The sequence below is a fragment of the Colletotrichum abscissum genome, assembly GCF_030869225.1.
Source record: "Colletotrichum abscissum strain IMI 504890 chromosome Unknown Scaffold_42.1, whole genome shotgun sequence".
Taxonomy (NCBI): Eukaryota; Fungi; Ascomycota; class Sordariomycetes; order Glomerellales; family Glomerellaceae; genus Colletotrichum; species Colletotrichum abscissum.
In genome coordinates, this window is record NW_026850343.1 from 1 (window position 1) to 13,417 (window position 13,417).

The window sequence follows — 13,417 nt, forward strand, 5'->3', positions numbered from 1 at the left end:
AAGCTGTGGCTCCAAAGACGGCGCTCATGGCCCGGTCCGCTGCGTTGTTTCCACTGGGAGTTTTCTCGACTTTGCGCCTCTTGGGTTGCGGCGCGGCTCCGTTCGTGTTGCCATTTGTTGAAATTCCTCCCCAATTTCATGAAGTTCACAACAGGCCAATCCCCGAGACGGCGACTAGAATCTCACTTCGGGCAGGTGATTGCTTGGCGACTGACATACTAGTACGATCTTTGACCAAATGATTTGTAAAGTTCCAACCCGACTGCAAGGTGTGTATTGCAATTAAGGCCTAGTTGTCTGCCGACGTTCGATATTTCTTGGCCTCAATGGGGCTACCCGCGGAATCCGCGGAACGCATGGCCAAAATCGAACAACCGCCACAGACCCACGGGAAGCGCGTCACGGGTCGACGGACTATTGACGGGATGCATTGGAAATCGGAGAAAGCTTCATCAGCATACTTGAAATTTACGTTAGATATCTCACGACAAACGGCATTCACATAACGTTATCAGCGACGACTGGAGGTGTTCACCATGGTAATCCCAGCATGATATACTGAACTGGACCTCTCCAGTGCGCAGTGGATGGTGATCTTCATCTTTGAGAGCGAATCATTTCGCAAACCCCGCTGCAGTATCCCACCGGCGCTTATAAGTTGCGGAGGCTCGTCTGCCCAATCGGTACTATCGAGCTCTAAACTGCACTCATCAATTTTACAAACGCAAGTTTCTACCAACTACCTACACTTATCAACATGCTCGTCTTAATCGCCGGAATATCTGGCAGCCTTGGTAGCCGCTTAGCAATGGTTGCGAAGGAGCGCGGTGTCTCTGTCAGGGGCCTGGGACGTGATCCCTCAAAATTGAGTCCTGAGCTGGCCCAGAGTCTGGAGTCCTTCGTCACAAGTCGCAACTACTATGATATTCCAGCTCTAGATAAGGCCGTAGCCGGTGTTGATGCGATTATCTGCGCTTACAACCCGACACCTCTACTGGATCTCGACGGTTGCCTCTTACTCCTCAGGGCTGCCGAGCGGGCAAACGTCAAGGTTTTTATGGCCTCCTCGTGGAACAATGACTGGACAAAGATCAAGTTTGGCGATTTCGAGCACTACGACGCTCATATTGCCTTTGAGCAACAGGCCGCCATGACAAGCTCAATCAAGCCGGTGTATCTTCTCACGGGCACTTTTGCTGACCTCCTGTTTACGCCGTACGGGCCGGGAGGTTTCGATACTTCTGGTGATGTCCCTCAAATGCGCTACTGGGGCGAGGGGAACAAGAAGTTGCATTCATGGACGGCGCAAGACGACGTTGCTGCATGGACCATTGAGATCCTCATCAATGGGGACGGCGTTCAACAGGGCAAGGGGGGATTCTTCAGAATGCGCTCTGGAGTCAATACGATTGAGGAACTGGCGTTGGCATACGAGGAGGCGACGGGGACCTTTGTTGAGGTCAAGCGCCAAGGCACCCTGGGGATGCTTGCGGAAGAGATTGCGAGACTGCGTAAGGAGAAAGGCAGAGCTAGAAACTTTGAGTATCTCCCAGAGGTTGTCGCATTCTTGAGCGACCAGGGACTATTCGAGGTGCCGGCTAGTGAAATTGTGTCTTTGGGGCGTGTTCGCAAGCCCACAACTCTGGAAGAACACCTCAAGATACGGTTCGGCAGCTGATACAGAACTGGACTGGGAACTAGTTTCAGGCAGTAGATAGGTGCCTGCAGAGCGATCACCTTTATCAAAGGATTCGGAAACAACGTGAGAAGCCGTGGACAGTCGCAGCCCTGACACGTTTCGTAAAATAATCACCTAGTCAGATCCTGACAACTATGATCAATATTTCTCAGAATGCGAACTCGAGAATGTTGAAACACTAGGGTCTTTCTATTCTATGCTCTTTTCAAGAGGGAGATAAAGGCTGAAGCTGTATTACATACTGTAAGACAGACACGTAAGCATGTACTATGAGAGCACATGTTGCTTTCGGGTTTGGGTAAGCTACCGGCCGTGAAGTAAGTAGGTTGGTTGAGGTCATTCGGGGTTCATCGCAAAGTTCCGTTTCCCCAACTCCGTGGGGAGACCGGCCAAGATCAGATCACTGTGGACAAAAATGCTCGAGCTTAAGATCAAAGCGATGGAAGCTAGTGTGGTTAGAGGGCGTTGACTGATGGTGACAGGTCGGAGTCCGTGTTGGCTGCACAGATGGTCCGGACCTTCAAATCGAGGTTCGAGCAGGCAAGCAGACAAACCCTCCAGCGGCTCTATTCATCACTATTCGGGATCTTTGCCACGCGATCCGCGTGGATCCAAGAGAGTATCCTAATACTAGATCATCTCCCTTGCAATTGCAATATCGCATTGATGCGGTTGGCTTCATACAAATTCTGTTCGCCTTTCGAGCTCAAAACAAAGATCAATGGCCCCTTGAAGGTCCTTCTGAGTATGCACGTTTGGTGTTTCTCGACATCCCTTGACTGCATTTGTGAAACCATGACCCATAGCAATCTGGCCGAGCCACTGCGAGACTTCAGATGGTGGCATTGTATATAGCTTCAGCAGGCTCCGAAAGTTTTGGAGGTTGTACATGTGCTCCGGTAGATCAGCTGTGTTTCCAAGCACCCGGAACATTGACGATGACTTTCAAAGTGGCGAGTTTCATCTGGGCATTGGCTGCATTTACAGGACTGTCCCGTCAATCCCCAATACTGCACCGTCGCGACAAAGCCTCAGACCCGTTGAGCTTCAGTAAAGATGGCAGCTTCAAGATCTCCATCTTCGAAGATCTTCATTTCGGAGAGAGTAAGTCTATGAAGTAGGCGCAGGAACACCAGCCATGGATACTGTGCTCTGTTCAGTGCTAATACCGCATTCCTGTAGACGCCTGGGAAGCATTCGGCCCTGCTGCAGACAAGAAAACTGTCGGTGTCATCACCAAGGTGCTAGATGATGCCAAGCCAGACTTGGTGGTACTAAACGGTGACCTCATCACTGGAGAAAATGCCTTTGCAGAAAACGCAACATTCGTCCTCGATCAGTTGGTGAAGCCCATAGTCGATCGGAGTATTCCCTGGGCTAGCACTTACGGTAATCACGACTATCAGCAAAATATTACGGGGAGCGATATCATGGCGCGCGAGAAACAATGGCCAAATTCTCGAACGCAAAAGATGGTCAGTGGCTCCAACGCTGGGGTATCCAATTACTATCTACCGGTTTATGCTTCCGGCTGCACGAAAGACGATTGTACGCCGGAGCTGGTGTTATGGTTCTTTGACAGCAGAGGCGGCTACTATTTCATGCAGACTGGATCGAATGATGCAGCGAAGTTGGTGGGCCAGCCCAACTGGGTCGACGAAAGTGTCGTCAACTGGTTCAAATCCACCAATTCAGATCTCAACAAGAAACACAACAAGAACATTCCGGGTGTCGCATTTGTTCACATCCCACCAAAGGCCTCGAGTGCTATTCAATCGCAGGGCATCGACCCTGAGAAGAATCCTGGGATAAACGACGATTCTCCGCTGTCGTATCAAGCTCAAGGCTGGTGCAAAGATGGGAGTCAAAAAGATTCCTGCGACTACGGCGGCCAAGACTCGGCATTCATGAAGGCGGTTGCTGATAGCCCGGGCATGATTGGAGTGTTCAGCGGTCACGACCACGGCAACAGTTGGTGCACTAAGTGGAAAGGCTCTGTCAGCGGTGTTTCCGTTGACGGAACGGGCGTCAACCTGTGTTTCGGTCAGCATACAGGCTATGGGGGATACGGAAATTGGATCCGAGGTTCGAGGCAATTGTCTTTCACCCGTGATAAACTGTCAAAAGGGGAGCTTGACACGTTTATTAGACTGGAGTCTGGAAACATTGTTGGATCGATTACTTTGAACTCCACCTACGGAGAAGATAAGTATCTCACAACTCCAGACGATAGGACATAAACCGGGTTTCTGGACACCGCGAAATTGCCGCTTTTCTGTCAAGTAAGTAGAAGTTTGGGATCGACATTATACCCTGAAACTGCACGTAATGTTAATAGAATGATTCCATGATTGATGGTTTGTGCCCCCCAGCATGCCTGGTCAACTCAGAGGTTGCTGGATCCTTACCCTTCTTTTCTTCGGTCTAAGCGGACTTGGAGTATGAAAACTACTTCTTCCTGATCTAAGTAGTAACTTCACCAGCTATCGTCAGCTTTGGGCGCGATCGCCCTGTTGATTCGGTCGTGGTGCACGGAATAGTTGCCCAGTACACATCGTGCACCCCATCGAAAGCGGAATGACATGCGGGGGAAAGTAAATTTGGGCTTAATTCCATTATTTCCACGTATCATGAGATTGGGTCGAGAACAGAATTGGAGATCAGTTGAGCTTAAATGAGCACTCATTATTGACGACTTTCCGCTCTCGATGGAATATACTCAACTACATTGTTCCTTGGCCGGCAAAACGACGATATCGTCAATAGGCAAAAGTTTTGACCAGCATGGGGGTCGAACCCACAATCTCCTGATTCCACGGTGTATCGTAGTCAGACGCCTTGCCATTGGGCCAACCGGCCAGACAATTGAGAACATCTCGGATGCTCGTCTGTAGGGCGGGCAGGCCAATTTGCGGTTTATAATGTAGAGCCAGAAGTGTCAGCGATCTCCAACGCACAAACGCGCCTCGAAGTCTTTGCGACTCTGGTTGTTATTGTTGGAAAGCTGCTCCACCCTCGTTGTCAAGAGGATCCCCGTCACCGCCACGCCCCTGTTACGTTCTACAACGCTACTGAGCCCGTTGAAAAAATAGCTGATATCGGAGGCGAGCCGGCCCCCTCATCACACCGACTGGTTGGTCCAAGAGAGTTTCGTAGCCGCCCAACGGCTGAAGTCTCATCACACCAACGTTCCGCACTTGGAAGTTGGAACCAACAAGAGCATGTTGAAACCAGCAATCAAAACAATGTCCTTCGAGCCCCTGCTCCTAGAAAACATGTACTGATATCCGTGATTAGCGTTCGAAAACCTAACCCATTCATAATGGACCCCTCTGCCCGTTCTTCCATGTGCCGCGGCCTTCCACCCCCCTTCCCCCCGCACCAGCTGCTCGGTTCTCCCACGCCACTCAGAACCCGACAGTTTGGTTCGCCCATCCTCGTCATTGACACTATCATATACGCTACCTATGTTTTGAATTAGATGGACGTCGACGACGATCTTGAATTGCAAGATGAGGTAAGTCGCTAGGCTCGCTTTTGGAACTGTTGACCATGTTTGAAATTCAATTCTGACAGCTGTAGGGGACAAATGCCGAGGAGATGGACTCTGATCTCGACTCTGCGATTGAGGATATGGAGGTATGTCCACTACGAATTGAGTCGGGCATCTTCACTCTGTACATAACTTAATGTCATCAGCCGCCCGCGCAGCCCGATCTTCTTTCAATAACGTCAGATATTTTCGAGTATCAGTTTGAAAACGGCAGATCGTACCATTCGATGAGCGAAGGCAGTTGAGTCTGCCACCAGTTTGCTTCAATCACATGTGCTTCTGGCTAATATTTAACAGAATATGCGTATCCGAATGACGATGTAATTACTTTTTTCTTATCCACCATTCTTATTGGCTTGAAACGCGTTAATTTGATTTGAGAGTGTAGCTGGAACTCATACGTTACGGTACGTGTTACCATTGGTTCCCTTCCCTGCAACTTTACTCACAGCGAGTAGATCTTCAACATCATCTGTGGTTGATCACACTCGATGGAGAATTAGCGACAAGCCCTGGGAGAGAGACGGCAAGGCGAGTTCTGGATCTGGGAACCGGAACTGGAATCTGGGCGATTGACTTTGGTGAGTGATGAACTTGTGACCGGTTCCCGTGCGTTTGCAGAGGGTTTTGCTGAGTGCGAGACTGACACTTTGCTAGCCGATGCATATCCCGGCTCTGAGGTACAAAAATAAGACAAAAGATCACGCTTTCCCGTTGACTAAACTGTTTCCAGGTTATCGGTGTGGACTTAAGCGCCATTCAACCTGACCTGTAAGCTTAAGCCTCACTCCGTCTTCTGCTTGCTTCGCTAATCACTCTCGCGTAGGGTTCCCGCCAACTGCAGTTTTGAGGTAGATGACCTCGAGCTCGACTGGCCTTGGGAACAACCCTTTGACTATATATTTAATCGGTCCTGTTCAGGCAGTTGGTCAGATTTTCGATCTATGATCCAAAGAGCATACGAGTAAGAATTAAGCCTCCTTAAGGTACAGTAGCTTCACTTGCTGATACTGGTGCAGTCATCTGGAGCCCGGTGGCTACTTCGAGGTTCAAGACCTCGAGCTTCCATCTCACTGTGACGACGGTTCCGTGCCACCGGACGCCGCTCTCTACCGCTGGCAACACGCGCTTGTGGATGCCTCAAACGAGGTGGGTCGGCCTATCAACTACGCTGTAGACTGTCTTGACGATCTTCACAACGTTGGCTTCATCGAGATACACCACCAGATCTACAAATGGCCTTTCAACAACTGGCCCGATGACCCAAAACTCAAGGAAGCCGGTCGATGGAACTGCGCGAATCTCGATATGGGCCTCGAGGCGTTTTCTTTGGGCCTCTTGACCAGAGTAAAGGGCTGGACGCGAGATGCCGTTGAGGAGTTGTGTGCAGAGGTCAAGAAGGAGGTGAAGGATACGAGGCTGCATGCCTACTGGAGACAGTGAGTCGTTACCTAAGTCGTCCTAAATCGACCCCCAGGCTTCCTTCGAGACTACCCACTGACTATTCACTAGACACGTTATCTATGCTCGGAAACCTTGTAAACCATCAATAACATAGCGCGAGATTTAAATAGGGTCTGTGAATTGTACACTCTGCAGTGATAATTCACACCTGTCGCCCGTTTGGAAGTTGGACAGTGCTAGACAGCCAGCCACGAGCAGCAGGCCAATTTAACCATTCCCGAGAAAGTTTGGGTCTTATCTGCTTCTCTTTTCTTCCAGTTCCAATAAAGTAATAAGCTTTTTCTGGAGGCTCCATGATTTCCCAAAGACCCTTGACTTTTGCAATAACCTGATACCGATGTGTACCGCTATTTCCCTCCCTTACTGTCGATTCCACGTCGAGATTTCGGGAATCAGCCTGGCCAGCTGTGTCCTTGTCTTTCCCTTCTGAACAGTCCCTTCTAAACCGTCTTCCTAAGCAGGCTATTTCTCAGCGATATCCTCGACTACCTTACCTAGCAGGTACTCAAAGAACGGATCCCCGGCCGGGGCAAAAACTCCTGTTGGATTACGAGGCAGAAAAGGGGCCCTATTAGGTAGTTAGGTAGTTAGGTAGGTAGGCAGTCTGGGCCCGTGCAGACGGACCCTTCCACCTACTTACACCCACTGAGGGATCGCGGGCTCTGCCCACGATCTTCTCCTCCTACACACTCAATACGCAATAGACCTATACTGACCTATTGACCTCGTCGCGACCGAAAGGTCTGACCTGCCTACGTGTATACCAACACGTAGGTTCTCGCCTATCCGATACGGCGGCCAACTTTCAAAGGTCACCATCGCTGGAGGACAAGTTACGAGAGGCAAGAATGCAATTGTATCAGTATCTTAAAGCGATCGCCACCGAGGGCACGCCCATTTTCATCGATTGCTGTCCTAAATTACGAAAGTGGGATTCCACAGATGCAGAATATCGAGGTCTGCTGCACGAATTTGGAGGAGTCAGACCGTACGAACTCGAAATGGAAATTATCCTAGAACGCTTTAGAGAAACGGACTCGAAGGAGATTCGCTTTCGTTGGCTAAAGTGCCAGAGCGACGTCGAAAGAAAGAAAGATTTGCTAAGAAATAGTCGGCGCAGTATCCAGGAGTTCGTACAATATTGCCATGTATGAGTAGAGTATTCTCTTAAACATGTACCGTCTTTGTTCTACTTCATGCCGCCAGTAATACTAAAATTATGTATTGGACATTGTAGGCAGCAATACCACGCTACTAGCTTACAGCCTTAGCTCCTGGCCGACAATATTAGAGCTCTGAATACATAGTGTTTGTGCCAACCCTTTCTCAATACGCGCGGGAAAACAGAGCTCTCGCTGGCGCCAACCAGCCATGACGCTGTTCCCGCAGAGCTCAGCGCGTGTTTATCCAGGCTTCGGAGTTCGCGGCATACAGCTTCATGACATGCCCTGCCCCGACTAGCCTCAACAGGTTTGCATCCCCTGGCAGAGTTGACGTCCCCAGACACAAGCCGACATATCGAATTGTGCTCAGATAGCAGTTCGAGTCCTGATGTGGAGACAACATCCATACGACTTCATTTTCGCAGTCCAGAAGTAACGATGCGGGCTTGGGGGAGCCAAAATGCCTCACGATCGCCTGAAGACGGAAAGTCTGCCCATCCGGGGGGTTGATGCTACGTAGGTGTTGATATAACGAGGATGTTAGTTAATCTTACTTCTCATATTCCCCCCACTTTTAAGCAGCAAGGCACTATGGTACAGGTAGCAAAACATTCACGTGAAGGCGTGAAGAAGACGCCAAATACAAGTGCCAAAAATACTTCCCCTCATTTCTTCATTATGATATGTTCCTTCCATGGTCACTGTGACAGCGTTCGTAGGCTCTGTCTTGCTCCAATATGCAAAGTTTGTCATTCAGTCCTGCAAAGTTAGCTTCGAGTCCACTGTAAGTAGCGTCAAAGAAAACCAAAGTTCCAATATTAATTGAGACATTAAGCTGTCATGCGGCGTAAAACATATCAAAGACTGCATAGATAGTCTAGATCAATGTAGCATTGCATTTGGTGCATCGTGGGAAGTGTCTTGGCTTGGCCGAGGGAACTCCTAATAGCGAGTTCTCCAAAAGTTGTAGCCATTTCTCGTCTTGAACATATTTTGACCAATAAGAGCAAGATTGAATAGGCGCGTGTGTTATCTAGTCGCCGTCCAGCCTATCTATCCGCATTAGGGTTACCTAATCACCATCTCGCAACCCTGTGCACTGCGGCACGGCTGATGTAGCCAAAGATGCCTAATATACATGCGGGTAACTGATTGGTCAATCATCTCCTGAAAGTGGAATGAAGCCCCTCGCTGGGAGACATAGCCCTAAAGGAACCCATACAGTTGCCATGGGTAGTACTAGTGTGATGTGAGAATACCATCGTTGCTCAATGCGGTTCTTCCCCGAACATGTGATGAATGCAGCCTCGGACTCAAGGGTGGAGCATTTCTCAAGCTGTGAATCCAACCATGGCCTGTAATTTTTGTCCCTCTACCTAGTCTTTAGCTTGAGGTCTCCTTGTGGGTCTGAATGCGAGTTGGAGCGAGTGACTCGTCTAAGTCTTCGCTGTGAAGCTTGGGAGACGTATTAGTTGACAACTCAACTGCAGCGACATCGCCCAGGGTATATCGCCCGGCTGGATGAGGCTATCGTTGCTTTCAAGAAGCGAATGTTACATTGATGAAGCGAAGTGGGGGAGAAGCCTCGCCTAGGCTGGGCCGTAGAGGCATCCTCAGGAGCTGCTTAGAGTTGCGAAGCTGAGGGATGATGGGGAAAGAAGCCAAAAAGGCTCTTCAATCTGAATATAAAAGGACACGACTGGAACTCTTTTTCAGACAGTGAGCCTACTGATAATTCAGAAGACAACAATCGACCTCGACTCCTCAGTCCACTCCATCAAAATCTTGAATTCCAAGCATCAAACTAAATTCCTTGCAATGCATCTATCTCTTTCTCTCGTTGCAGCTCTCGCCGCCGCTTCAGCAGCCTTCAGAATCCCCGAGGGCGCAACCGACGGCACCTATCTCGCCTACTACGACGAGTCGGGCAATGAGGTCCACGTCAAAGACCCCAATCCCATCACTGTGGCCGGCCTCGCCTCGGCTGACACTCAGGCGCGAGCCGTGAAGAGGCCTGGCCTCTCTCGGTTCCGCCGCTCCCCGGCCCCCAGCGAGCTCTTCGAGCGTGCGGCCACAGTGTGGTGCGGCTGCGGCAACTTCTTGAACAACATCGACTGTGACCGCGCCGTCCAACAGATCAAGAACGATATCAATGCTGCAGGCGGCCAGTCCGACGTTGGACCTGGCCTCGCGTGGTACAAGATTAGCGGCAACGTTGTCGTGTTCCTTTGCGGCCGTGGGCCTGGCAGTGGCCGCATCACCGAGGCTAGCTTCGCTGCGGGTCTCTCGACTATCACGAGCGCTTGTGGCTACTACGTCGCCGGAACCATCGAGAATGGCAACCTTGACGTCGGCTACATGCTCAATGATCCCAATGTTTGGTTCTGCAACAGCGCCCGAGGGTCTAGCGTGCATCAGTGCTAGTTCGTTGCAGGGCTTGCTCCAATCTCATTGCACTCGTGTGAGGGTCGATGTCAAATTTGCTGCCATTCGTTGGATTCAAGTGTTCTTGTGCAACGATGCACAAGAACTTGTGTTGAAGTTGGTCATTCTCGTTGTGTGGGACTTGGCCGATGTTTGGAGAACTACCTTAGTATCATTCTTATTGCTCAGCAACCCTTGAAGTTAAATAAGTCATGGAAAGTCCATAGAGGACGATAATTCAATCCCACAATGGACTTACCTATTTTGTATACTCGCCAATTTTGTGCCATTTGCGATTTCTTGAACTGTTAAAGGAGATGTCTCAACATTCGTTCAGCCAAAAACGGAAGGATTCTTTCGCAGTGAGGCGAAGAGAGCAAAGAAAAGCTCACAACCACCTATCGTCGAATAAACTACCTGAGGCAATGTAGAAGTGCATGTTTCGTTACTAGTTTTTATGTTTCTATGTATAAGTATAAAATACAAGATCGAATACCAAAAGTCCAGTACAAGTAGTAAAGTTTTACAAGTGAAAGTATACCCTCTGCTCTCCCTCGGCCCACCTCGTCAGATGTACATGGTTTTCACACAATATCTTACAAGACTCTAGGAGAGTCAACCTCAGATCATCTACTGAGGTCCATCAATAGCAGCCTGTGCAGCTCTCTTGACACGTCTCATCTTGACGCCGCCACGAGTGGACCAGTACTGATCCAGCCTCGTTGTGACCTCATCAACATTGTTATAAGGTTGAAGCGATGCCATGAACTGCACTTTCTGCGTAATAGCATCAGCGCTAAAAGCCGTAGCTGTAACCGGAACAGCTCTCCATCTAGCCTCCATTGGGTCGGCAAAGGAAGTCTCGTTGTACCCGAAATCGGCTAGGGCCGTCACGTTGAATGCCGCCATCATCTCGTGGTCCTCATGGATGAGGTTATGGCAGTGGAACATGTACACGCCATCCCATGGAGCATAATGCGCCTCAACGCGGACTACCTCACCAGCGTCAAGCCAAACCACATCCTTCAGACCAGCGGCCTCATATGGAAGGACGGGTCTCTTCGCCTTCGTGCGGCTGAGGACGCGGAAGTCGACGAGGTGCACGTGGATGGGATGCGTCCAGCCGCCGCCGCCGTTCTCAAACTCCCAAATCTCGACCTTGCCGCGAGGCACGTTGGCAAGAATGCGGTTCTTGACGTCGCTGAAGCCGACACCGTTGATCTTCCAGCCGCCGCCCTGGCGGTGGAACAGGAACTTGCGGTCAACGCCGTTGCCCTGCGACGGCGGGAAGGGCACGTTGCGGAGGTTGGCGGGAACGACGGCATTGTCGACAACGGCGGGCTTGCTTACGACGAAGCGCATCACCTGGTTGGTGAAGCCGTAGTCCTTATCCTTACCGACGTCGTCCTGGTTGCGGAGCGTAATGTTTTGGCCCGCAAACTGGCTGAAATCGAAGACGACCTCCCAGCGCTCGGCCATGGAGATAGTCAGGGTGGAGGAGGTGATGGGGCCCGTGAGAAGGCCTGCATCGGAGGCGATGACTTGGAAAGGAATGTTGGCGCCGCCGGTCTGGCGCTGGAAGTAGAGGATGAAGGATCGTGAGACGGCGGAGTTCAGGAAGCGGAGGCGGTACTTGCGGGGTTCGACCTTGAAGAAGGGCCAGGGTTGGCCGTTGACATGGATAACGTCGCCCCAAAGGCTGTCGGTCTCGCCAGCGGGAGAGAAGAGAGAACCGTCATTGTTGTATTGCTTAGATGACAAGACGAGAGGGATATCGTTTACGCCGTATCCGGTGGGGAGGCCGAGAGCATCCTCTGCGGGATCCTGGATGATGTAGGCACCGGCCTGACCAAAGTATGCGTTGACGGCAGTCTGACATTCGGGGTCAGCTGGATGAGACCAAGACAAGGCCTGAGAAACTTACGATATCCATCGCGTGGTCATGGTACCACAGGAAGCGCCCACTCTGGCTGTTGGGGTAGTAGTAATCCTTGTACTGGCCAGGCTGAATGCGATCCTCCGCCCACCCGTCCCAAGGTGCCCTCTGACATGGCATTAGACAAGTGGCGAGATATGATGGGGCTCGAGAGACTTACAGAAGGCGAACCGTGGAGATGCACCGCACTCGGCAGAACAGCCTTGTTGGTGAATCTGACAACCGTCTCCCGTCCCCTGGGCACCAAGAAGGTAGGACCAGGAGAGATGCCATCATAGCCCACAAGCGAGGCCGGTCCCTTGTTGGGATAGACCTGCTGCTTGAATGGAACGATGTCGACCTCGTAGTAATCGATCTGCTTGTTTGTGACCGGGTTCGTGATCGACCTTGGTTGTCATCAGTATGCTAGTCAAGGATTAGGGGATGCATATCTCACATCTTGGGCTGCTTCACCGGCGGAATCGGCAGAGGAAACTGGTAAAAGTACTTATACTCGGGACTCAACCAGTCCTTTGCCGATGACCCTTCAAAGAGGGCCATCGCCGCCACGAGGTGAGAAGCTCGGAAGAACATCTTGTCAAGAGAGTGAAGGGGAGGGAAGGGAATTCGACGCGAGGGAAGCTGGGTATCGTTTCAGAGACGAAGCTTGGCCTGGTGATCCAACATCAATAGGTTACCAGGTGATGATGGCTTATATATGCCGTTGTAGTGACCAAGGTTTTGGCCTGTATCCGTATTCCCTATCATGATGGGAGAAAAACACCCGAGTGGCGTCGCCTGGGCATCCAGGCTATCGCCGCCTTGTCGTCCATGGCCAAGACTGTCCGAACATACATAGGAGCGGAAGCCCAGATGTGTTCCCTGGGTTATGGCTCAGGCTTCGTGACTCGAGAGTACACTCTTCTTTGCGCCGTAGGAAGAGAGTCTAGAACCTTAGAATAGCACTTCTCGCAGTGATCGGATGAACTGTGTAAGGTCAGCGCGTATAGGAAAAAGGCAGCTACTCCTGCAGAAACTATGACATCCTCCCCCACTTTCCGTCCAGGGCCTCAAGATCTTCTTGCTCTATGTTGCTTTGGTCGGAAAGGATCAAGCATCGCCAAGTCGATTGACGGAGTGCGCATCGGGTGACCCGAAGAATTGGTTTGGCTGCGAGGCTTCGGGACCCGTGCATGCAT

The 13,417-nt window shown here is 50.8% G+C and overlaps 5 protein-coding genes across 5 annotated transcripts; 4 read left to right on the forward strand and 1 right to left on the reverse strand.

The window, feature by feature from the left end:
* Window positions 1-757: 757 nt before the first annotated feature.
* On the forward strand, window positions 758-1,678 carry CABS01_12995 (uncharacterized protein; the record flags this gene model as incomplete). The annotated part of the gene is made up of 1 exon (XM_060546342.1): window positions 758-1,678. The coding sequence occupies one exon, from the start codon at window positions 758-760 to the stop codon at window positions 1,676-1,678; it is 921 nt and encodes a 306-aa protein (XP_060395240.1).
* Window positions 1,679-2,637: 959 nt separating this feature from the next.
* Window positions 2,638-3,939, forward strand: CABS01_12996 (calcineurin-like phosphoesterase; the record flags this gene model as incomplete). Its single annotated transcript, XM_060546343.1, has 2 exons — window positions 2,638-2,803; window positions 2,882-3,939. The coding sequence occupies 2 exons, from the start codon at window positions 2,638-2,640 to the stop codon at window positions 3,937-3,939; spliced, it is 1,224 nt and encodes a 407-aa protein (XP_060395241.1).
* Window positions 3,940-5,180: 1,241 nt separating this feature from the next.
* CABS01_12997 (methyltransferase domain-containing protein) lies at window positions 5,181-6,810 on the forward strand (the record flags this gene model as incomplete). The annotated part of the gene is made up of 10 exons (XM_060546344.1): window positions 5,181-5,216; window positions 5,282-5,338; window positions 5,399-5,492; window positions 5,550-5,572; window positions 5,641-5,833; window positions 5,910-5,932; window positions 5,986-6,023; window positions 6,079-6,216; window positions 6,272-6,691; window positions 6,765-6,810. 10 exons carry the CDS (start codon window positions 5,181-5,183, stop codon window positions 6,808-6,810), a joined length of 1,068 nt encoding a protein of 355 aa, XP_060395242.1.
* A 2,887-nt stretch (window positions 6,811-9,697) lies between these two features.
* CABS01_12998 (uncharacterized protein) lies at window positions 9,698-10,303 on the forward strand (the record flags this gene model as incomplete). Its single annotated transcript, XM_060546345.1, has 1 exon — window positions 9,698-10,303. The coding sequence occupies one exon, from the start codon at window positions 9,698-9,700 to the stop codon at window positions 10,301-10,303; it is 606 nt and encodes a 201-aa protein (XP_060395243.1).
* Window positions 10,304-10,933: 630 nt separating this feature from the next.
* On the reverse strand, window positions 10,934-12,812 carry CABS01_12999 (multicopper oxidase; the record flags this gene model as incomplete). Its single annotated transcript, XM_060546346.1, has 4 exons — window positions 10,934-12,175; window positions 12,228-12,347; window positions 12,400-12,625; window positions 12,676-12,812. 4 exons carry the CDS (start codon window positions 12,810-12,812, stop codon window positions 10,934-10,936), a joined length of 1,725 nt encoding a protein of 574 aa, XP_060395244.1.
* Between the last annotated feature and the right edge of the window lie 605 nt (window positions 12,813-13,417).